We start from the raw sequence: 24,995 nt of genomic DNA, 5'->3' as shown, positions 1-24,995 counted from the left end.
GTCTTGATTATGTCATTTCCTGCGGGATCCCCAAGGCCTACAGGTCACTTATCCTCAAAAGGTTACGATGAAATATTTTAGGAAGCAATTATTACTGTAAGAAAGACCTAAATAAGCAAGGAGAATGGGGGGAGAGAAAAAAAGAGACAGCATCACATGCAACTAAGCCAGAAGATGCTTAGCGTTATGGCTCACTAGGGCTTTGGGGCTCTGGTGCCTGAAAATCTGTACTGAAATCCTGCACTAGTGACCAATACCTCTGGGAATTGTAATGGTTAGAGACGACTGCTTACGGTAAACGGTACTAAGCAAATCGAGTTATAATGTCGAAAGTCAGGGCTTTGGGGCAGGAGGTAAACTCCATTTTCATCAGTACTGTACTTGGAAACTCAAGTGATTCATTGATAAATGATACTTAACTTCCTGCATAGAATTCTTATAAAGATGGAGACACAGTATATTCACATCTCCTAATAGGGCTTCCCTGGTGGCGCAGTGGTTAAGAATCCGCCTGCCAATGCAGGGGACACGGGTTCGAGCCCTGGTCCGGGAAGATCCCACATCCCACATGCCGCAAAGCAACTAAGCCCGTGCACCACAACTACTAAGCCTGCGCTCTAGAGCCCGAGAGCCACAACTACTGAAGCCCATGTGCCTAGAGCCCGTGCTCCGCAACAAGAGAAGCCACCGCAATGAGAAGCCCGCGCACAACGAACAGTAGCCCCCACTTGCCGCAACTAGAGAAAGCCCGCGCGCGGCAACAAAGACCCAACGCAGCCAAAAATAAATAAATAAATAAATAAATTTATAAGAGAAAAAAATCTCCTAATAAATGCCTGACACTGGGCATGTGACTAATGTTAGTTCTGCTATTTCTTTCCTCTTCTTAAAATAGGATCTGAATTGTATGCGTTATTCATCATAAAATGGGAGGCGGTGATAGGAGGTAACCATCGGGGTTGTGATTCTGAGGGCTCCAGGGTCTAACGGAAGCCAGGTGCCACTGCCTGTGAGCTTTGTGACCTTGGGCCATTACTTTACCTTGCTGAGCGACAGTTTCCCCTGGAGAGGAAGGTACAGTCATCTGTACCTATACAGCTGCCACAGGCCTGTGCTGGGCGGGCTGGTTCGCTTCTCTGCCTCTCCCACGGGCCTGTGGGCAGACTGAGTGATAGACTATTCCACTGCTAGTGCCTGGCAAATGCACAGCACATAGTAGGTGTTCAAAAAGGCTGACTGCGGAAAAGAGAGCTCTGATAAGACAGTTGTGTAAAAGGAAACCTACTACTGCAAGGTTAGTGACGTCTGTTTCTGCAAATGCACAGATCTTTTATGTGCACGCCTGCATTCAGGGCTTTGTTTTAAAAGGATCTTGTTTCTAGCAATCTGACCTCTGGATAAATGAGGTGGTGTCATACTAATTTTCTTATGCTTTATTTTTAAAAAGGCTTTGTGTTTCTTTAACAAGATAGCTTTTCAAAGGAGTCATGCATTGGTTCTAATGATTGTTGCTTTCAGACACCGCTTTGATACATCTTTTACATTTGTAATTGAATTTCCAAGCACAGTACTAATGAAAATGGACTCTACATCCTGACCCAAAGCACTGACTTTTGACACCGTTAAGTCGGTTTGCTTATTTAGTATGGTTTAGCATTAAGCGGGGGTCTCTAACCGGTACAACAAAAGGCATTTACTTCCAAACACATGTCAGGAAAACAATCAATTTCAGGTTAGCTCTGAAATTCTGACTTTTTTCTCTTATTTAAAAAAAAATGAGATAACATGGCTAGATGTCACATTTCTTAGAAGTATTTTAAAACCACGTGGCTCACTCAGATCCAATCATAAAATAATGGAGTGCTGAAAGAAATTACAAGGAGACTGGACCATTTCATTGCCACAGCATCAGAGCAAGAAAAGATTCTTGAAAAATTAAACTGAAACCCTAACATCTTTATCTTTTAAAATTCTTCTTTAATATAGACATTGCTTTTTTTCTAAGAACGGAGGTTTCCAAATACCCAATATTGCTAAGCAATGCTCTTTGTTGTAACAGGCAAAAATATAAACGTTTGCACAAGATATTCAAAATAATAATACAGCTTGCAGGAACTGCTGAGAATTAATTAGGAAGGTAGTAAGCTTGTTACCCAAATAAATAAATAAACCCGAGTGCACTCAGTGTCTGACATTAAGGGGTTATATACTTTCCATTAAAGAGGACTAATAAATATAGTTTAAAGGCTCGAGGGAGGAGTGAGAGAGAAGGCTGGCGCGCACCAGCTCAGGCGGTGCCAGACGTCAGCTGACTGCCTCCATTGAGATTACCATGGAAACACCTTCTCCTGGGACAATGCCACGAGGGCAGGGTGCTTTAGAAATGGTGATGGGGAGCAGAGCCAGCAGGCCCATGGATTTTTAGCAGGATTCAGCCCTGTAACATATTACAAGGACAATCTATCTTCCAAATGAAACAGTATCTTTCTAGCCAGTCCCGTCAGATAGAGTAATAAAGCATGATGCCTGGCAGAATTACAATCCATTTACCTCTACAAAACAGTCACACCCTTTCAGATAATTGTCTCTCTTCTCTCCTCCCGCCTGCTTGTTTTGTATTCTCCATAGGACTAAAGGAGGTATTTGTGTAAATTAATTGGCTGCTTCCTTAGCCATCAAGCCCATACTGATAAAAAGGGACTATATCAAATAGCATTCAAGGGCAGATTCAAATATTTTTCAAACCAACCCATCAGGCAAAACCAACACAGTTCCCCCAACAAAAGGGTGAGAGGAGTTCCAGCTGAGGTCAGGTTAAATGTTTCAGTTTATGCGGTCTCCCTCGAAACCGGTGAACAGATTTCATGTTTACGCAAATTAAACTCAGTCTTGGCAATCAGCTCCCTGAGCGCCGGCTGGGGAGAGCCCATGCCCACAGGAACTCGAAAGGCAGGGGCAGCAGTGCATTGATTCGAGCAATGTGCCACAGCCATGGGATGCAATTTTCCCCACTGATTTATACTGATCTCTAGGATGATACACGGAGTTAAAGAGGTTGTGACCAGAGTTTTGCATACAACGTGACTAATTGTGCGGGCTACTTCTTGCCTTTGTTCTCTGCATCAAGCTGCGGCTACCACGAGTCTCCCTGCTTTGCAAAACATTTGGATTCTGATCCCACTGCCCCCCACCCTGTATAAATTTTAACCTTTCTTGACAACTGTTTTGGAATTAATGCTTTATTTCAATATTACCATTTACAAATATAGTGTCGAGAGTGACTCAAGGGGGATGACACTAATTTGACAATAACACCGATTCCTAACCTAACTAACTATGCAGCACTTGTACCTAGAAAGTCACTCTGTGGTTAATAAAGGGGTCACCTGTAACTTGAGTGTTTCATCCTCAGATTTCTGTGTACAGTTAGTTGACCATGCCATTTGTGAGGGTATTCGCAAAAACCTTTCAGTTTCCTATTTTCATCTTTTCTGTGAAGAGTGACTGGAACCATGGCTAAATGATAAATTGATTGAATAATTTTTGCTAATGGAAGGGAAAAAAAAGGTCTCAAATTTATCTTTTAATTATATTTTGTTTAGGCTTATGTAAAGATCAGTCATTATCTCCTGAACACAAACCAACTAACCACAGAGAGGGGAGAGATGATTCTTGTAATTCAAGATTGACTGAGACCCCAGTGTGTGCTGGGTTATATAATTTAGGGTAATAGAAAAATACGTGATACCACTACACACCTGTTAGAATGGTTAAAATTAAAAAAAACAAAACAAAACTGGTAATAGCAGATGCTGGTGAGGGTAAGAAGCAACAGAACTCTCGATCATTGCTGGTGGGACTGCATAAATGACAGTCACTTTGGAAGACAGTTTGGTAGTTCTTATAAAGCCAAATTTGGCCTTATCACAGGAGCTAAAATTGCACTTGAAGGTGTTTACCCAAATGATTTGAAAACTCGCGCCCATACGAAAACCTGCATGTGAATGTTTCTAGCAGCTGTATTCATAATTGCCAAAAACTGGAAGCAACCAAGATGTTTCAATAGGCAAATGGATAAACAAACTATGGTACATCCATACAATGGACTATTATTCAGCAATAAAAAGAATAAGCTATCAGGCCACAAAAAGGTATATAAAAACCTCAAATACTTATTGCTAAGTGAAAGAAGCCAGAAGGAAAACGTTACATACTGTATGATTCCAACTATATGATATTCTAGAAAAGGCACAACTATAGAGACAGTAAAATGATCAGCGGTTGCCAGAGGTTTGGGGAAGAGAGAGAATAGTTGTAGAAACATATAAGAAGTATCCAGGTTTTCCTTCCTGGCTGCCTGAGGATCAACCACCATTAGGAATGACACAGTAACTATCTGGACCAGGAAGTTCATGACCAACCAACTATGGAAACAAATGGTCACTGATGTCCTTCATCCTGGAAAGGCAACAGTATCTAAGAAATTTGGGAAAAACCAGACAAAATGTACAAGACTACACTAGGTGTCATCTTTGTGTTTGGATTCAGAACCATTTCGGTGGTGGCAAGATAAATGGCTTTGGTGTCATTTACGATTCCTTGGATGATGCAAAGAAAAATAAAGCCATACATAGACTTGCAAGACCTGGCCTGTATGAGAAGAAAAAGACTTCAAGAAAACAGTGAAAGGAACACAAGAACAGAATGAACAAAGTCAGGGGACTGTAAAGGCCACTGATGGTGCTGACAGAAAGAGGGAGTAAAGATGATGCAGTGACTTTATCTGCTGTGATTGTGCAGATTTTAAATAAGAGGATTAAGAAACTGTGAAAACTTAAAAAAAAAGAACTATCAAACAGCAAAGCATTGGAAGAATTTTGGTATAAAAAGAGACTGGGAAAAGAAACTGAAAATAACAGGTATTGTTACTGATGGGCAACTTATTAATAGGTAAATACTTGATGGCAATATTTATCTTAGTTTTTTATGCTAAATTCTAATTGTTCACAGGAAAACATGGGATCTGTTCTACAAGCAGTTAGAAATTTAGGCTACAGGGAGGGCAACATAATAATAGCTTGGCTACAATGAAACATTTTCCAAAGGCGATCCACAAGGCAGAGTTTGCTGTATGTGTGCCTTCTTTGTTGAGATGCAAGGTATAATCTGAAGTATGTGGAAGTGTACTATTGAAACAAAATTAACACTTCCTGATTTAACTTCCAGTTTATAGGAAATACAGGGACTAGGAGAGTAAGTTACATGAACCATGAGGAAACAATCAGACAAATCCAGACGAGACCAGTGCTGGACTCTTTAAAAACTCAGCGTCAGACTTGAGGACACAGGCGGGGGGAAGGGTAAGCTGGGACAAAGTGAGAGAGTGGCATGGACATATATACACTACCAAACGTAAAACAGATAGCTAGTGGGAAACAGCCGCATAGCACAGGGAGATCAGCTCGGTGCTTTGCGACCACCTAGAGGGGTGGGATAGGGAGGGTGGGAGGGAGGGAGATGCAAGAGGGAAGAGATATGGGAATATATGTATATGTATAACTGATTCACTTTGTTATAAAGCAGAAACTAACACACCATTGTAAAGCAATTATACTCCAATAAAGATGTTTAAAAATAAATAAATAAATAAATAAATAAATAAATATTGTCCCTTAAAAAAAAAAACCAAAAAAAACTCAACATCATACATACCAAGTGTTAGTGAGGATGTGGAGAAACCAGAAGTCTCATACTGAAGGGAATGTAAAATTGGAGCATCCACTTTGGAAAACAGTTTGGTAGTTTCTTACAAAGTTAAACAAATGCCATATGGAATAATTCCATTCATAGATAGCCACCCATGAGAAATGAAAACACATGCCCATGTAAAGTCTTGTATGAGAACATACGTAGCAGCCAAATGTCCATCAACTGGTGAATGGAGAAACGAAATATGGTAGATCCATGCAATGGAATATTACTCAGCAATGAAACGAAAGGACCAATGATATATGGAACATGGATGAACCTCAAAAACATTAGGCTGAGTAGAGGAAGCCAGACACAAAACAATATCTATTGTTTAATTCTGTGTGCATGAAATTTCTAGAAAAGGTAAAAGTATAGAGACAGAAAGATCAGTGATTGTCTAGGGCTGACGTTGGGAGTGGGGATTTACTGCAAATGAGCACGAGAGAACTTTCTGGAGTGACAGAAATGTTCCAAAACTGGAATTATGTCATGTTTGTACAACTGCATAAGTTTACTAAAAGTAACTGAACTGTACCTTACAATGGGTGAATTTTGGGGTAAGTACTCTAAGTGTATTAGTTTGCCAGGGCTGCCATAACAAAGTACCAGACCAGGTAGCTTAAACAACAGAAATCTATTTGCTCACAGTTCTGGAGGCTGGAAGTCCAAGACCAAAGTGTGGGCAAGGCTGGGTCCTTCTGAGGCCTCTCTCCTTGCTTGCGGATGTCTGTCTCAACCTGTGTCCTCACATGATCTTTCCTCTGTATGTGTCTGTGTCCTAATCTCCTCTTCTTATAGAGACACCAGTCATAGTGGATCAGGGCCCACCCTCATGCTCTCATTTTAACCTGATTACCTCTTTAGAGATTCTGTCACTAAACACAGTCACATTCTGAATTACTGAGGGTTAGGACTTCAACAAATGAATTTTGAAGGAACACAGTTCAGCCTATAACAGTAAATTATACCTCAGTAATGCTGTTTTAAAAAGTCATTATCATGAAAAAAAAGGGTGTGTGTGTAGAGATACAGTTTTGGACTAAAAGAGATGTAATTACCAAATTCAAAATATGCACCTAGATGGGGTTTTAAAAAAATGGGTATAAAAGACATTCTTTGAACAACTGAGGAAATTTGAACATGAGTTGTCCAACACATAATGGATAATGATTATGTATTATATTAAATATTATGGAAATATTATTAATTTTCTTAGAAATGAAAATGGTATTGTGGTTATGAAGGAGAATGTCCTTATTCTTAGGAGAATGCACACGGGAGCATTTTACTGGTGAAGTGTCATGAGAGAGAGAAAACAAATACGCCAAAAAGTAAATTAAATACTGAATCGAGGTGGAGGGCATATGCGTGCTCTCTGTAATATCCTTTCAACTTCTCTGTATATTTGAAAAATTTTATAATAAAAAGTCAGAAGAATAGAATTAGCAGTGAACTCTGAAGGGGTAGAAGGTTCTAAAGGTTGGAAATACACCTATATCAAAGATTTCCTTTATTCCTTTCCTTCCTGGCTAATTGAAGTAGAAAATGTACTCTTCTAAAGCTCACACCCAGTTATAGCTTTCTATAAGTGAGAAATGGTTAGTGTTTGTTTCTACTATTGATACGTAAAATCTAGAATAAAACATACCACAGATTTTAGAATTTTTAAAGGTTGGCAGGGAGGAGGCCAAGGAATATGGTTATAGCTCATTTAGAGGAACAAATAGGTAAAGACCTTTTTTTTTAACATCTTCATCGGAGTATAATTGCTTTACAACGTTGCGTTAGTTTCTGCTATATAACAAAGTGAATCAGCTGTATGTATACATATATCCCCATATGCCCTCCCTCTTGCGTCTCCCTCCCACCCTCCCTATCCCACCCCTCTAGGTGGTCACAAAGCATGAGCTGATCTCCCTGTGCTATACGGCTGCTTCCCACTAGCTATCTATTTTACATATGGTAGTATATATATGTCAATGCTACTCTCTCACTTCGCCCCAGCTTACCCTTCCCCCTCCCTGTGTCTCCAAGTCCATTCTCCATGGTAAAGACCTGTTTTAATAGGAGCAGCAAACTGGTGTCCCGTGGGCTGAATACGGCTTACAAGACGTGTTCTGTTTGGCTTATGTGGCATTTAACAATCAGGAGACCTTACATATAATACAGACTTCAGCTTTTTTTCTAGGTGAATCCAAAGGTCTGGCATACTAGACTCTGGCGTGGTCACAATGGATTACAGTGGAGTGGTGACTGCCCCTTGATGGGTATGAACTTTATTCATTTCTGAACCTGACTGACTCCTAAAGGAATCTGACTTTTTGACAAAGAAAATGGGTAAACAGCAAGCTGTCCCTTCTGCTAGGATCTGCTTTACCAGCATCCCCAGCTCTCTTTTCCTCCACATGGATATAGCTAATGAGAACATTATATTGGGAGGAGGGTGAAACTGAAGGGAGAGATTTTGGAAATTTGTTATAATTTTAGAGTTCATAAAACCTTTGCCCAACAGTCATTAAAACTGTCTCTGGCACAAAGATAGACAATAGACCAATAGAACAGAGTAGAGAAACTAGGAAGAGACATATGGACACACTTGATTTAGGACAAAGGCGGGGCTGAAGAGCAATGGGGGAAAGATGGTCTTTTCAACTGTTTACCCATACGGGAGAAAAATAAACCCTGGGCTGATGCCTCGCATATACACAAAAATCAATTCTAGGTGGACTGTAATATGTCAATGTGAAAGGCACAGCAATAAAGCTTATAGAATACAACAGATGAGAATATCTTCACGACCTCGGGACAGGGAGTGATTTCTTAAACAAAAATAAAAAAGCATCAACCTTAAAGGAAAAAACTGATAAACTGAACTATATCAACATGAAAAATGTTGTTCAGAGACAACACTAAAAGAATGAAAAGGCAAGTCCCAGAGCTGGAGAAAATATCTGCAACACATGTAACTGTCAATGGGCACACAGGCAGAGTATAAAAAGAACTCCTAGAAATCAATTTTTAAAAGACAGCCCAATAGAAAAACAGCAAGAGACGTGAACAGGCACTTCATAAAAGACATCCAAATGACCAATAAACACAAAGAAAGGGGCTCAACCCTATTAGTAATAAGGGAATTACAAAGAAAACCCACAATGTGTATCCGTCAATGGATGAATGGATAGAGATGTGGTATACATTCACAATGTGATATTGTTCAGCCGTGAGAAAGAAGGAAATCCTGCCGTGTGCAACAACCTGGGTGAATCCTGAGGGCATTATAACGGAAATAAGCCAGACAGAGAAAGACAAATACTCTATTATATCACTTATATGTAGAATCTAAAAATGATAAACTCGGAGGAACAGAGAGAGTGGTGGTTGCCAGGGGCTCAGGGAGGGTGGGGAAAATGGGGAGATACTGGTCAGAGGGTACAAACTTCCAGATAGAAGATGAATAAGTTCTTGGGATCTATTATACAGCATGGTGATTACAGCTAATAGTACAGTATTATATAACTTGAAAGTTGCCAAGTAATCAGATCTTCAATGTTCTCACTACAAAAAAGAAATGGCAATTATGTGACATGATGGAGGTGTTGCCTGATGTTATGGTGGTAATCGTACTGCAACAGATAAATGTATCAAGTCAACACACTGTACACCTTAAACTTACACGATGTTATATGTCTGTTATACCTCAATTAAGCTAGAACCGTAACTATCACATACCTACCAGGATTGCTGAAATTCAGGACTGTCAGTACCTAGGGTTGGAGAGGAAATGGAGCAATTGGAACTTTCCCATTTTGCTGGGGTGGGGATGGGGGTTGTAAACCAGTATGACTACTTTGGAAAACTGGAACTATCTACTAAAATTCAATAGCAGTCTCACTCCTGGGCGTTTGTCCAATGAAAATGTATGCATCATATAGACACCAAAAGACACGCACAGGAGTGATTTTAAAAATCTCAAATATCCATCAACATGTGAATGGATAAACAACTTGTGGTATATTCTCACAAGGAAATGCTACACAGTGATGAAAATGGGCAAACTAGAATTATATGAAATAACGTGGCTGTTCTCGTGAAGATAATGTTGAAAGAAACACAAAAAGGAATACACAGTGTTTGATTTCACTTACATTAAGTTCAAAACGAGCAAAAGTGTGCCTCTGAAAAGGAAGGAAGAGGTAGCGACTGCAAGAGGACATGTGGGGTTTTTTGGGGAGTCCTATTAATGACCTATATCTTGACGTTGGGGACGGTTACACAGGTGAACTCACTTTGTGATAATTTGTCAAGCTATACGCTTAAGATCTGTGCATTTTTCTGCATGTAGGGCATACTTCAATAAGCAAGTGAAAATATTTGCCCAGATGTGAATAGCAGTAGAGCGTGTGCTACATGTCAATAAAATATTCCAAGGGTCTGCCAATCCAATGCTCTCAGTTTTACTTAAATGACACCAAGTGCCCATTAACGTTAAGTGCTTGGGGCACTTAGGTGCTGCTGCTTTATAGAAGTTCAATGAATTAGAAGATATAGATAATGAATTGGATGGGTACTTTTTATGGTGCATTAGGAAAGCAACAAATAGTGGTCCCATATTGCCTGGCTGGGAGCTGTAAAGAAACTGAGGCAATACTTTTCCGCTGAAAGCACAGGTTCAAAAACTGGCTGGACCCATTGTCAAATTGCAGCATCAGCTGAATTCCTACCTATGGTGGTCGTCCATGGGCGCAGTTTAGGTCCTGCTTGACAAAGACTGGGATCCTGGCAAGTGGAATGGCGGTAGGTGGGAGAGTCCAAGGACCCAAGGATGCCTGATGAATGTAGCCTACTTGAAGCACTGCTCTCCCACTGACTCTTTCCCACTAGGAAAACCTAATGACCCACCTCAATAATCAGCAGGACCAAATGTGGCTGGGGCCTAAGGACAGCAGTCAAAAATTGTAGAGGGAAGAGATCATTTACACCTCAAGTGAACTGTAGTCATTATTGGTGCTACGCTAGGAGAAGTCAGGGAAGACTATGCATAGATTTGCAAGTGCTTGACAAGGAGCTGAAGTACCAGTTTGGATTCTGCAGAATTGGTTGCTATGGTGAGGCCTCATGGGAGACACGGTGTTCCATGTTACTGCAGGATGAAACTCTAATGGTTTGGTGGGTTGGCTGACTCAGACCTAAGCCTAGCACTGGCCCAGGCCATCTGGCAAGAAAGGTAATTGTTAGTAAGAAGACACACAAGGAGAAGTAGAGACAGAGAATGGCAGAAACTTAGACCATCCTAAGCATCATGTTGCTGAGGGGGTCACGGAATAATATGATCCCTCAGAGCTGCCTTAAAACCTGAATAGCTTCCTGGGTTTCTGTGAGATTCCTTTCCCTTACTACCACGTGTATCCTTTATCAAAAACAAAGCAAAGCATTACTTGAGATAGTATATAGTCATATTGGGGCCCAGGGCAGGCCCCCAAATATGTCTCAATGGCATATCGATTGTTTTGAATTAAAGTTACTTAAGAAACAACCAAATGCAAGAAGGACACTTTGATGCTCCTCTCTGTTTCTCTGAAACTGGGAAATAAACCTCTCATGTGAAAGGTGCCTTCCCTGGGCTGGGAGGTAGAAAGACATCATTATCGTCAGAGACAGGGAATTCAGGTCTGAGAAGCCTGTATAAATAAACCTTGCTACTTCTTTACTAATTTACTACCCAAGCCCAATCTTTGCTTAAATTCCTTATAATTATGCACCCGAACCTAAGTCTCTCTGTCCTGTCCAATCCTCACAAATTTATTGTTTCTTTGTACACAAAGACATAAAAGTTACCTGCTTTTGGTCACTCTCTGTGCATCATTTTATGATCTCCTGTGCCCACAAAACTAAGTTGGGTTTTCTCCTGTTAATCTGCCTCGTGTCAATTTTATTATTAGTCCAGCCACAGGAACTCAACAGGGACAGAGGGAAATTTCCCCCTCCCCCTAATACCAATCTGTTCCCTGGAGCCAGAAATGTCCGTCTAACACAGGAAAGGCACCCCGGCAGAAGGAGGAATGAAGAGCAGAGAAGGGGAAGAGTAACTGTGGGATCCTCAGCTATATGTTCCCACTGATTACTCTTATTTCTGAAAACTTTCCAACTTGATTCTGAAACACAGTGTTCCCAAAGTTCTTTCCCTTCCTGGAATAATTCATAACCTTATGGAACTGAAGGGAAATTAGAGCTCATTCGGCACATTAGAAGAGAGAGGAGAAAATGGAGGTCCAGAAAGAAGAGATCTCCTTTTTATTCCATTTCCTTCAGCCACTCTCTTTTCCCCACCATTTAAGCATGGATGTTCTCAAATCACCTGCCCCTTCTCCCTCTAGACTCATAATTTCAGCCTCCAATTATACATGCATCTGTCTGCTCTTAAATTTTTATCCTAAGTGCTGAATGCTACCCACCACTCCTTTATAATATTAGACGCCAGTGATCTATGGGGTATATACTTACAAGTCTCACCAATACCTGAAACGCAACTTAGTTAAGATTGAAATCTTTCTCCTTCATCCCCTCCCAGCTTCTTCATCCCTGCTATTAGCAGTATCATTTTTAAAGGTTCCTTGTCTTAAACTTTGTAACTTCAAAACATTTCATACAAAAAGGATAAAGAATAAAATAACAAACACCCATGCCCCTATGATCCAGACTTAATATCTGGCTGTGTTTGCTTCAGACTGAACAACATTTTTATAGGTAGACACGGCTGGAAGTCCTGTGCCCCATTCAATCTGCTCCCTCCTAAGAGGGCAGTTCCTCCCCAAAGCAGATCCCGAGACAAAGGCCGATGAGCCTCAGAATTGATTCGGGAGGTGCAGGTACACGGGCGAGGGAGTGGGGAGGTGGCTCAGGAAGGGAAAGTAGCCAGTAGGGCCCGTTACTAAGCAGCTAACACGGTGGGCAGCGCAGCTGATTCCTACAGAAAACCTCCAGCAAATGGTGTTAAACACACCTGAGAATCATTGTGACCGATGAATGGTGGGGATGGAGCATTTATACCCCACACCCACTAGTCATTTGGGTGGCTGGGCGTTTCCAGCCCTCTATGGACTCCAGCAGCCTGAGGGAAGCCTTTCGACAAAGGTGTTGGCTGTCAGAAGTTAGGCTGTTGTGTACAAAAATGGTAAGGGAATACAAGGGGAGGTGGGCAGAGTACCGACAGCATCTGTGACAGTGTGTATCCATCCTACTGACATCGTTTACCTTTACGAGTGTTAAGCATGGTTAATTTTTGTATAATATGATATTATTGATAACACTGATGATGAAAATGATGATGAAGGGTAACACTGACTCTAAATGTACACCAGTCAACATGAAAAAGGAAGGTAGTTTGGGAAAATAACTTCGGTTCAAAGACCGGGTTAACTACTTATTGAACTCGTATCACGTGCCTGATTGATTTCCCTTTAATAGAAAGTAAGGAAAAGAAATAAAGTAAACTTTATTAGACTTTGACAAAATTTGGTTTTCTCCCGTATCTTCCTTCATCTCCTTCTTCGAGACTGCAGGGTTATGAGGCTTAAACTGTGATGGCTATATAAGATCACAAGTCTTTGCTAAGAAGACTACATATGATCAAGAATGTCTTAGAACATCATTTCCTTCTTAGCTGCAATCCATTCGCCTTCCTACTGAAAGGGAGAAAGGTGTGTATGCATGTGTGTGTGGGGTGGGGGGACTGGGTGACGGAGACAAATCTCAGCCTCATCATCGGGTGACAGGACTGCAGGGATGTTCTAAATTATTTAGCGAAGCCAGGAATAGTTTGTCTTCATTGAACCTCACAGCCAACAGGACTCCTGATTTAACGAAATAAAACTATAAAACAGTATGTTTCCTATTCCCTTTTGCAGAGGCCAAAAGGATTTAAAACAATCTTTAAATAATACTCCTCATAGATCCCATGATTGGACAAACCCAGACCTCCCTCTTTAAGAACGAGCGGACAGAGGAAAGTCACCTGACACATGGAAAGATCCAGCAGTCCAGGAGGGTCTTTTTCAAGATCAGAACAAACCGTCACTTGTAAAGCAGACCCCATACAGCAGGATAAACAAATTTTTTAAAGTCTCAAATTGAAATTCAAGGAGACACCCACCAAATTTCATATTTCAAATAAGGAATGATTAGAGAATTTGAAAACCCCATGGCGAAAGTGAATAACTAAGCGGGTTTAGATCAGAGGTAAAATATATTGGTGAAAATAACTTCTGGAAACAGCATACATTTTACATTTAAAAGAGAGGTAACGTTTTCATAAAGTAATTCCCTACTATTTCTCTACCTGATTCCATTTCCACATAAAAACAAGCCTTATGAAAATCAATAAGAAAATACATTTCATGTCATAACATTTAAGTAGTGAGTGGGATTAGTGATAAAGGTCACGTAGAATGCAGAGTCCTACACTTTAAAACAAAACGCCTTCGTTTTTCTACTGGAAGCTTTGATCCTCCTTATAGAAAATCGTGCTTTTGTATAAAACATGAGATTGGCAGAAAATTTTAGGAATTCATGGACTCCCTAAAGCCCCAGAGGTTCTAGTGATCAGTCTGGTGACCCACTCGTGGTCTATGAACACCAGGTTAAGAATCCTTTATTCAGAGAGAAGCAGAGAACACTTACGTTGTATAGAGGGATAGTCTTCATCACTTTGTACTGCTTTGTGGGATCCATTTTATACAGGTGACGGTCAGTGACAAAAATTGCTCTATCTTCCACCTTACTAAAGCGATTCACCTGTAAGAAAACAAAATAATCAACCATAATATCTCATCAAGAATGAAATCAAATGATCTGTCAGGAAAACATCTAGGAGCAGAGGTGGCTGGCTGTGAAGCCAGATTCTGTAATTGATGTGCACCACCTATGACCACTCTCTGGATGCAACAGAGATGGAAAAGGAGTGTTTCCAGATTTGTGGAATTTTACAATGTAAATTTCCCAAGTTTACCATCTAACAGGGAAAACGAGAGGAACACAGAAGAATTAAAGAACTAAAAACACGTAACCCAGACACTATAATGAAAGTGAAAAGGCAACCCACAGAATAGGAGAAAATTTTGTAAATCATATATCTGAACAGGAACTTTTACCTAGAATAAAGAAAGAATAGAATATAAGTTGTATCTAGAGTATATAACTCAATAATAAAAAGACCGCCCCCACCCTCCAAATTTTAAATGGGTAAAGAATTTGAAGAGACATTTCTCCAGAGAAGACATACGAATGGCTGTAAAAAACATGAAAAGATGCTTGACATCATCAGCCATCAGGAAAACGTAAATCAGAACCACAGTGAGATACCACCTCACACCCACTAGGATGACAATAATAAAAAAGACAGTAACAAATGTTGGCCAGGATGTGGAGAAATTGGAACCCTCACTACTGGTCGGGGTCTAAAATGATGAAGTTGCTTTAGAAAATAGTCTGGCAGCTCCTTAAATGGTTAAACATAGAATTGCCACGTGACTCAGATATTCCACTCCTAAGTATATACACAGGGGAACTGAAAACATATCCACACAAAAACTTGTGCCTGAATGTTCACAGCAGCCTTAATCATAATAGCTAAAAAGTAGAAACAACCTCAATATCTGTCAACTGATGAATGAATAAAATGTGATGTATCCATACAATGGAATATAATTTGGCAATAAAAAGAATAAAGTATTGATACATGCTATAATGTGGATGAACCCTGAAAACATGCCAAGTAAAAGAAGAGAGTCACAAAGGACCATATGTTGTATGATTCCATTTATATGAAATGTCCAGAATAAGCAAATCTATAGAAACAGAGCATAGGTTAGTGGTTTCATAGGGCTGGGGGAGATGGGAGGTTTGCGGGAAGGACAGCTAAGGGGTGTGGGGTTTCTTTTTGGGTTAATGAAAATGTTTAGCAATTGGTTGTAGAGATGGATATATAGCTCTAAACACACTAAAACTGTATACTTTAAAATGGTGAACTGTATGTTAAGTGAATCATATCTCAATAAAGCTGTTAAAAAAAAAAAACCTGTTTGAAACAACTCATTCTGTCCCTTTCCTAATGCACTGGGCAGGTATATTTCAGATTAAATTCCCTAAAACGTGTTTATGAATCTACATGTTCTACATTAAATCTACTTATGTTAAGTGAAATAAGTCAGAGAGAGACAAATACTGTATGATATCACTTATATGTGGAATGTAAAAAATACAACAAATTAGTGAAGATAACAAAAAAGAAGCAGACTCACAGATAGAGAGTACAAACTAGTGGTTACCAGTGGGAGAGGGCAGGGGTAGTATAAGGGTAGGGGATTAAGAGGTACAAACTATTAGGTATAAGATAAGCTACAAGGATATATTGTACAACATGGGGAAAATAGCCAATATTTTGTAATAACTATAAATGGAGTATAACCTTTATAATTGTGAATCACTACACTGTACAGCTGTAACATACAAAATAAAAAAGATTAAATATCCAAAAACAGATAGTGCCTTCCTATTGCATATAGCATAAATAATTTCCTCATATTATTACTCTCCATAAAAAGAATGCACCATATGAGAAGGCAGTAAGTGCCCACACAGAAAGGATTCAGCGTAAGCTAAATAGACATCTGATGTGGGTGCGGTGGAAGGGAAGGGCTTTAAATAGGAAGTCTAAGGATCTCCAAGGTGCCCTGCCACTCAGATTCTACGATTCCTTTATCTGACTTTCAAGAGTTTTCCTATCTGCCACTATTCTATTTATTTGACTTTACATATTTCTTCAAGGGCTCTGGCTCCTTTCTGATAGGTTTCCTCATGTCATGCTCTCTCTTAAATGTTTATGATTTTCTACTCCCTCCTTTTGCTCTTTATCCATGTATATGTCAAGATAATGCTCAGTGTTCAATTTCTCATTCTATTATAAAACCTCTTCAATTCCTCTAGTAAAAAATGATCACTCTCGGGATTCCCTGGTGGCGCAGTGGTTGAGAATCTGCCTGCCAATGCAGGGGCACGGGTTCGAGCCCTGGTCTGGGAAGATCCCACATGACGCGGAGCAACTAGGCCTGTGAGCCACAACTACTGAGCCTGTGCGTCCGGAGCTTGTGCTCCGCAACAAGAGAGGCCGCGATAGTGAGAGGCCCGCGCACCGCGATGATAGTGAGTGGCCCCCGCTTGCCGCAACTAGAGAAAGCCCTCGCACGGAAACGAAGACCCAACACAGCCAAAAATAAATAAATAAATAAATAAATAAATAAATAAATAAATAAATAAATAAATAAAATGATCACTCTCTTTTTTTCTATTTAAAAAATTTTTTTAATTAAAAAGTTTAAAAAATTATTTATTTTTAAAATTGAAGTATAGTTGATTTACAATGTTGTGTTAGTTTCAGGTGTACAGCAAAGTGATTCAGTTATACATATGTATCTATTATTATATATGTATCTATTATTTTTCAGATTCTTTTTATTTATTTATTTATTTTGGCCATGCCGTGCTGCATGAGGGATCTTAGTTCCCTGACCAGGAATCGAATGTGTGCCCCCTGCAATGGAAGTGTGGAATCTTAACCACTGGACTGCTAGGGAAGCCCCTCAGATTGTTTTCCCCTATAGGTTATTACAAAATATTGAGTACAGTTCCTTGTGCTATACAGTAGGTCCTTGTTGGTTATCTACTTATATATAGTAGTGTGTATATGTTAATCCCAACCTCCTAATTTATCCTTCCCACCCCTTTCCTCTTTGGTAACCATAAGTCTGTTATCTATGTCTGTGGTTACATTTCTGGTTTATAAATAAGTTCATTCGTATCTTTTTTTGTTTTTTACATTCTATATATGTGATATCATATGATATTTACCTTTCTCTGTCTGGCTTATTTCACTTAGTATGATAATCTCTAGGTCCATTCGTGTTGCCACAAATGACATTATTTCACTCTTTTTTTCATGGCTTTTTTCTGAACTTCTACAAAACAGTTGTAGAATCAATATACAGGATATATGCAGAATTAAGAATGAAACAAAAAATTGACCCTGAAACCAAAAAGCACAGGTTTTACTTTTAAAGCAGGATACCTGAGAAAAGGAGAAACTATTAGTCTAAGTGCTTTTGCTAACGGAAAACACTGGCTACATCATTACTCTTTGCTTGGAGAAAATGACAGGGAGGAAGGTTGGCCGATGCTTATAAAACCAAGACAATTCAGTTTCCTTAGTCTCTTAGAAAGCAGAAGTTCTCACTTAATAATTGGAATGTTTTAATAATTTTAAGGACAGCTAACTTGTAACTTTTAGACCATGAATGCTTGTCATGAAAAATATACTTGCTAAAATAGCTGTGTGGAATGCTGTGTTTTTTAAACTTATAGTTGAAGCTATGTTCAGCAAAAGAGGTTGATTTTACTTATTAATCTTGTGATAATAAATCTACTGACTATATCCTCACTAATCGAGCTCTAATTAACTGAGCCAATATCAAAGGTTATACAGATTGTCTTAAAATTGGAAGTCTATCCAAAAGCTGCTTTCCTTATAAAATAGCTACAAATAAGTTATCAAAATAGTCATAAATAAGACTAACAAATTCACTTCAAAACAAAGTAAAAATCTCACATACAACTGTAGGATTTCTTTTTTTTTTTTTTTTTAAATGAGGGTTAAGAGACAGCTAAACTAATCTGTGGTAAAAGAAATCGGAACAGTGGTTGCCTTTGGTAGTGGTGGGGCTTGGCTGGGAAGGGAGCTGAGGGAGCTCTCTCCGGTGATGGAAATGTTCTGTATCTTGATGGGGTTGTGATTTACACAGGCATATGCACTAGTCAAAGCTCAGTGAACTGTATACTTGAGATCTGTGCATTTACCTGTACATAAATTATACCGCAATACAAACAAATGCATGAACAGAACAAGAATAATGTAGAATCTCAGATATCCAGGGCAGGTTTTTACTTATTGCCTTACTATTTCATGAACAGTACTCCTGTGTTCCAGCCCGCCTGGAAGCTCCTTGAGGCTAATGACCGTATGGTGCCTTTTTTCTTGTACGTCACAGCCCCCAGTACAGAAGTGGGCAACCTGTAGGACTTAGTACATCCTTGCTGATCAGTGGGTTTTGAGAGCACTTTTTTTTTTTTTAAAGCTTGTTTTTACTTTCTTTTTTAAAATTATTTATTTATTTATTTATGGCTGCATTAGGTCTTCATTGCTGCGTGCGGGCTTTCTCTAGTTGCGGCGAGCAGGCGTTACTCTTCGTTGTGGTGCGCGGGTTTCTCACTGCGGTGTCTTCTCTTGTTGCGGAGCATGGGCTCTAGGCGCGCGGGCTTCAGTAGTTGTGGCTCACGGGTTCAGTACTTGTGGCTCGCGGGTTCTAGAGCACAGGCTCAGTAGTTGTGGCGCATAGGCTTAGCTGCTCTGCGGCATGTGGGATCTTCCCGGATCAGGGCTCGAACCCGTGTCCCCTGCATTGGCAGGCAGATTCTCAACCACTGCGCCACCAGGGAAGTCAACAGGCTTTGAGAGCACTTTTAATCCCACAGGATAATTTCAAGAAGTCTTCTTCCCTACATGAGCCAATCAGTGTTGACGACAGGAACTGTCTGGCTGGAAAACAGATGGAAGACGGCTGCAGCACACTGCGGAGGCTGCATTATGTAAGAAAAGCATCTCCCCAGTGGCAAGTGAAAGCACAGTGGCTCAACAGCTTCAGTCCCCACTGCCCAGTTGGGTCGTGGAAAAACTTCATGTCTTCACTGAAGAAAGGGCAACCACGGATTTCTCGGTTTTTTTTTTTTATTTTTTTTATTTTTATATTTATCTTTGGCTGCGTTGGGTCTTCGTTTCCGTGCGAGGGCTTTCTCCAGTTGCGGCAAGCGGGGGCCACTCTTCATCGCGGTGCACGGGCCTCTCACTATCTTGGCCTCTCTTGTTGCGGAGCACAGGCTCCAGACGCGCAGGCTCAGCAGTTGTGACTCACGGGCCTAGTCGCTCCGCGGCATGTGGGATCCTCCCAGACCAGGGCTCGAACCCGTGTCCCCTGCACTAGCAGGCAGACTCCCAACCACTGCGCCACCAGGGAAGCCCTCTCGCTTTTTTATTTCCGAGGCTGGCAGCCATTTTATTCGTCAGCTGTCTCTGTAATGAAAAGCTCCCTAATATGGCATGTACTACATAAGCACATGGATTACTGTTTTGTTATTTTTTATTCTCCTTGTTGAAATTGTTGAGATTTACTTGTACATTTTCTTTTCTCTCATAAAGTATCTTTTCCATGCATTAATTTAATTTTTCCCTTTGGAGTCTAAGTCCCTGGAGGGTAAGACTTTTACGACCAGCCATCACTATAAGACTCTGCACACAGAATGCCAACGGACCAGAGAAGCTGTCCTCAGTGGTTCCGAGTCTGTATTTGCAACGACGCGTTGCTTGGTAGTAGCTACCCTTCTAAGATCTCTTTTATTTCTTTATTTACTTCTATTAAAAAACTTTTTTTTTTTTTTTTTTGGCTTCCCTGTGCGGCTTGTGGGATTTTAGTTCCCCGACCAGGGATTGAACCCAGGCCCTCAGCAGTGAGAGCGCGGAGTCCTAACCACTGGACCGCCAGGGAATTCCCTAAGATCTCTTTTAGACTCACAATTTCATTGAGAAACGTGTCTTTTTATTACCAGAAATCTAAAGATGGGATTGAGCTTAATTTTTTCTACATTTTGAAATCTAGCACCCAACTCCTATTAACTGAAAAAAAATTATACTGGTAAGCATTTACTCAAGTTAAGTAATTTGATAATTTTTTTCCCCAAAGTTTACAATGTGCATTTTCAAGCACTTTAAAAACTGCTGATGACATACAAAGGAATGACATGAAGTCCTCTGTTACAATAGGAGTCTGAGACTGGTAGATGGGAGTTGAGATAGATAAGAAACTAAAAAGTGAAAGTAATTTCATAGAAAGAAAAACATAATATAAATAAATATAAATATAATTTCACATAAAGAAAACAAAACTGGATAATGGGTTTGGGAGAAAATGTACGTGTCTGATGCTACAGAGTGCTACTTTGCTAGAGAGTCAGAGAATGCCCACATTTGCAGGTAAACCTTTTCCTAAAAGACAGAATTAACCACAGGATATTTTTGTAAATAAGTAGTTAACAACTTGCTGATGAGGACGGTTCAATTTTAGATTTGGGTAATATTTAAATCAAGATACCAGGCACTAAAAATTTCTGAACAACTACCATGTCATGTGTCTCAGTGACTGAAAGGAAAAGGAAAGCAAAACAAAACAAAACAAAAGAAAACAACGAAAGAACCAACTAAGAACCTTCCCCTTAGTAGACTAGAAGGTATAGTTGTGATACAGTTAACTAAATTAGGATAGGTAGGGTAGAATGTAGTGGAATATATTGCTATAGGTAGGATATAGCAAACTAAACTTCAAGTTTTAGTTTGAATTTTATTGTCTTCTCCCCTTTGCCTCATAGTCTTAGAAATCAGTCCATTTTCTAAACATTCCTTTACACAGAGCATATTTTCCAGTCTTCAACTTGACAAAAATGGTATCTGTAATTAAGAGAAAAACAGAGTCTATGTGGTAAAGTAATAACCAGTCTTGGTGGTAATTATTTACTTCACATAGCAACGGTTTTTGCCATAAAAGAGAACTGGCACTTGTCATAAGAGTTGAAACAAGGTGGTTGCAGGGCTTCTACATCAGCGTTTTTCTAAGTTGTTTTGCACAACCCTAGCCTTGTGCAATGCTTTGTGAGAGACAGGTTTCCAAGTCAAGCTGGTTTGAGGAACTGCAAACACCCCCCTCCTCCCTCACCGCCCCCCCCACCGCCCCACCAGTGGTGTTCAGATCCCACGGATACATCAAAGGCTCATAGAATTCTGCACTTAAAAAGCATGTTTAACTGTTTAACCCAGCCTCTCCCAAACACATTTAGTTGTGGAACTCTTTTAAAAAAACAAATTCATATTCAATGGAACATTGGTTTGTGAAAACCCTCTGGGAGAACACTAGTCATTTGTATCCATCTTAGAATATGGAAAACGGAGAACATCTAAAATAGAATCTGCATAACAAGTAAAAGTAGGGCTCCTCATCTTTTGTGAAGTCACGCTGAGAAATATATGAGTGTGTTGCAAAAGAAAATGAAAAAAACAAAACTTGTTGCATAATTTCACAAGGTCACACAAGATTCAGAAAAACAATAGGCAGGGTGGTAAAGTGGAGGGTATAGCTCTTCTTATGATGTGTCCATGAGTTAATCTGGAAACCAACAAACAAAAACCTAAAAGCAGCAGTTCCACTGAAGCACTGTTTAGAAACATTTCATTCTTTTTAATGTAGAAATGTAATTTCTAAAGAGAACAGGTCAAAAGACTTTACCTTGAGGTTTAGCAACTCAAATCATCCTTAGAGCATGAATCAAATGAGTGGGAAGGACATTGATGTAATGAAGGAAAAGCTTTGAGTTGCAAAATTTAGCTCAGTCAAAACGGCAAAGACAAATGTCTTACATACACATGTGAATTTGTAAATTCAGACTTACTTGAAGTAGTTCTGGCATAGGGACACAATTTTTGTTCCTCTTAAATTCATAATGTAAAAGAAAAACTAGATCACAGACTCAGTGTTAGATAAGATCTCATCTGATGTCTTCTATTACCCAAGCTAAAACCCTCAACCAGAGAAAAATCCCTATCACTTGCTCTTGCCTGAACACTTCCAGGGATCTGTCTGTAGGTTTCATCAACTGCACAGGGGGCCAGAGATAAAGTTTCCCTGGAGTCAGACCAGGAGAGGACACATTATGGGTGCAACTAACTATTTACACAGGTCTCCGACCTTAAAGGACATTTCATAATTGTAGTTAGTGGAAAGTGGCTGTTTCGAAAAGAACCAAAGCATAAAGAAGAGGGCTTTAGTAAAATCATGTCAAGTTTCCCTCGGTACATCCTTGGGGATTGAAAAGTTTCTAAAGATGACATTATCTAAGCTATAATGTGAAGAAGTACACTGTATTATTTTGCATGGAACTTAGAAATACACAAGCATGACTAAAACGTTTTCAGTTTTTATGCAGTAGGACCCAGGGAGAGACATGCTGTCAGACATCAAATTGTTATCACTAGAAAGACAGAACCAGAGATGCCAGGCTTTTCTATAGCAGATGATGTAATTCTCAAAACCATCCAACTCTCTCTGATCAGTTGTTCTGATGACTAATTTGACTTCCCAGATATCTTGATACTAGAAAGGAAGGTATCCTAGATAGTAGATAAATTCACTAAATGAATTCACTAAAATGGTACATTCCTTTGTCAAATTCAAAAACTGGCATCATGGCTTATACTGTTTTGTGTGGGTGTGTGCATCTGGTTAGCGAAAGTCATTTCTTGGTTGTCTGATCAGCTCTAGGTATACTTATAAAATAGAGTTTCTGGATCTAGGAGTTCAGAATTAGACTCTACACTTTGGTAACCACCCCAAGCTACTGCCAGCAAGCTTTTCTTGGAGACGTGTATTTCATTCTAAGTTTAAAACAAGCTGCTATTTTGTTAAAAAGTCTGTATTATACTGAGTTGATCTTTTTTCCATAGACTATTTGAACACTAATACCCATTAAATAATAATTCCCCATTACTTCCTCCCCCCAGCCCCTGGTAACCACCATTCTACTTTCTGTTTCTATTAATTTGACTGTTCTAGATATTTCATGGAAGTGGAATCACACAATGTTTGTCTTTTTGTGTCTTATCACTTAGATAATATCTTCAAGGTTCATCCACATTGTAGCATGTATTTCATTCCCTTTTTTTTTTTTTTTAATGGCTGAACAGTATTCCACTGAATGGACACACATATTCTTTATTCATTCATCTGTTGACGGACATTTGGGTTATTTCCACCTTTAACTACTGTGAAGAATGCTGCTATGAACACTGCAGTACAGTCAATTATCTTTTAAAGAGATTTAAGCGATAAGAAAAATTTTAGGTATTTACCCATGCAGCTACCACTTCCCTTGCTCTTCATTCTTTGGGGTATGTCCACATTTCCTTCTGCCTGAAGGACTCCCTTTAACATTTCCTATGAGTGCATATCTTCAGACATGCCTAAAAAAGTCTTCATTTCACTTTGGTTTTTGAAAGATACCCTTTGCTAGATACAGAATTCTAGGTTGACAGGTTTTTTTTTTTTTCTTTCAGTAAAAAAAGTTTTAGGGTTTCCCTGGTGGCGCAGTGGTTGAGAGTCTGCCTGCCAATGCAGGGGACGCGGGTTCGAGACCTGGTCTGGGAAGACCCCGCATGCCGCGGAGCAACTAGGCCCATGAGCCACAACTGCTGAGCCTGCGCGTCTGGAGCCTGTGCTCCCAACAAGAGAGGCCACGATAGTGAGAGGCCCGCACACCGCGATGAGGAGTGGCCCCTGCTTGCCACAACTAGAGAAAGCCCTCGCACAGAAACGAAGACCCAACACAGCCAAAAATAAATAAATGAAAATTAAAAAAAAAAAAAAGTTTTAAAGTTGGTGCTCCACTGTCTTCTCACTTGCATTGTTTCTGACAAAAAATCTGATGCATCCTCATCTCTTTCCTGTCTCTTTTCTCTTTATCACTGGTTTTAAGCAGTTTTTTGTCATGTTGTGCCTTGGTATAGTTTTCTTCATGTTTTTTTGTGTTTGATGTCTGTTGATGAGTTTACAGTTTTCATCAAATTTGGAAAAATTTCAGCCATTATTTTTTCAAATATTAAAAAATTTTCCCTCCTCTTCTCTCTTACAGAGACTCCACATGCACTTATATTAGGCCACCTGAAGTTGGCTCATGGCATCCTAATATTCTGTTCTTTTGGGGAAGCATCTCCCCCCGCCCCCCCTACCCCGCGTATTTCATTCTGCTGGACCACCAGGGAAGTCCATGTATTTCATTCTGGGTAGTTTTATTGCTATATCTTCAAGTTTACTCTTCTGCTGCATATGTCTAAACTGTTAATTCCATCAAGTGTATTTTTTCTAAACATCAGACACTATATTTTTCATTTCTATTCAAAAAATATACATATTTTATTAAAACAATTGTTTTAATGACCTTGTCTGTTAATTCTATAATCTGTGTCAGTTCTGGATCAGTTTGATTGATTTTTCTTCTCATTTTATAGTTTCCTGCTGTTTTGTACGCCTGGTAATTTTTGATTG

The 24,995-nt window shown here is 39.7% G+C and overlaps 1 protein-coding gene and 1 pseudogene across 3 annotated transcripts in view; one reads left to right on the top strand and one right to left on the bottom strand.

Moving 5' to 3' along the window:
* MYO1D (myosin ID) overlaps positions 1 to 24,995 on the bottom strand; it is a 351,112-nt gene that overhangs the window by 127,269 nt on the left and 198,848 nt on the right. For both annotated transcript variants that reach the window (XM_082443688.1, XM_082443687.1), the window contains exon 20: positions 14,428 to 14,541. In XM_082443688.1, the coding sequence (XP_082299814.1) occupies positions 14,428 to 14,541 (114 nt within the window). The remainder of the gene's footprint in view (positions 1 to 14,427; positions 14,542 to 24,995) is intronic.
* LOC309651255 (small ribosomal subunit protein eS24 pseudogene) lies at positions 3,387 to 14,421 on the top strand (annotated as a pseudogene). The gene has a single exon. The product of its transcript is annotated as a small ribosomal subunit protein eS24 pseudogene (transcript).

This window comes from Balaenoptera physalus (genome assembly GCF_965194825.1).
Source record: "Balaenoptera physalus genome assembly, chromosome: 20".
In the NCBI taxonomy this organism is placed as follows: Eukaryota; Metazoa; Chordata; class Mammalia; order Artiodactyla; family Balaenopteridae; genus Balaenoptera; species Balaenoptera physalus.
The sequence above is the reverse complement of the archived record's forward strand: the minus strand, read 5'-3'. Positions and strand labels throughout refer to the sequence as shown.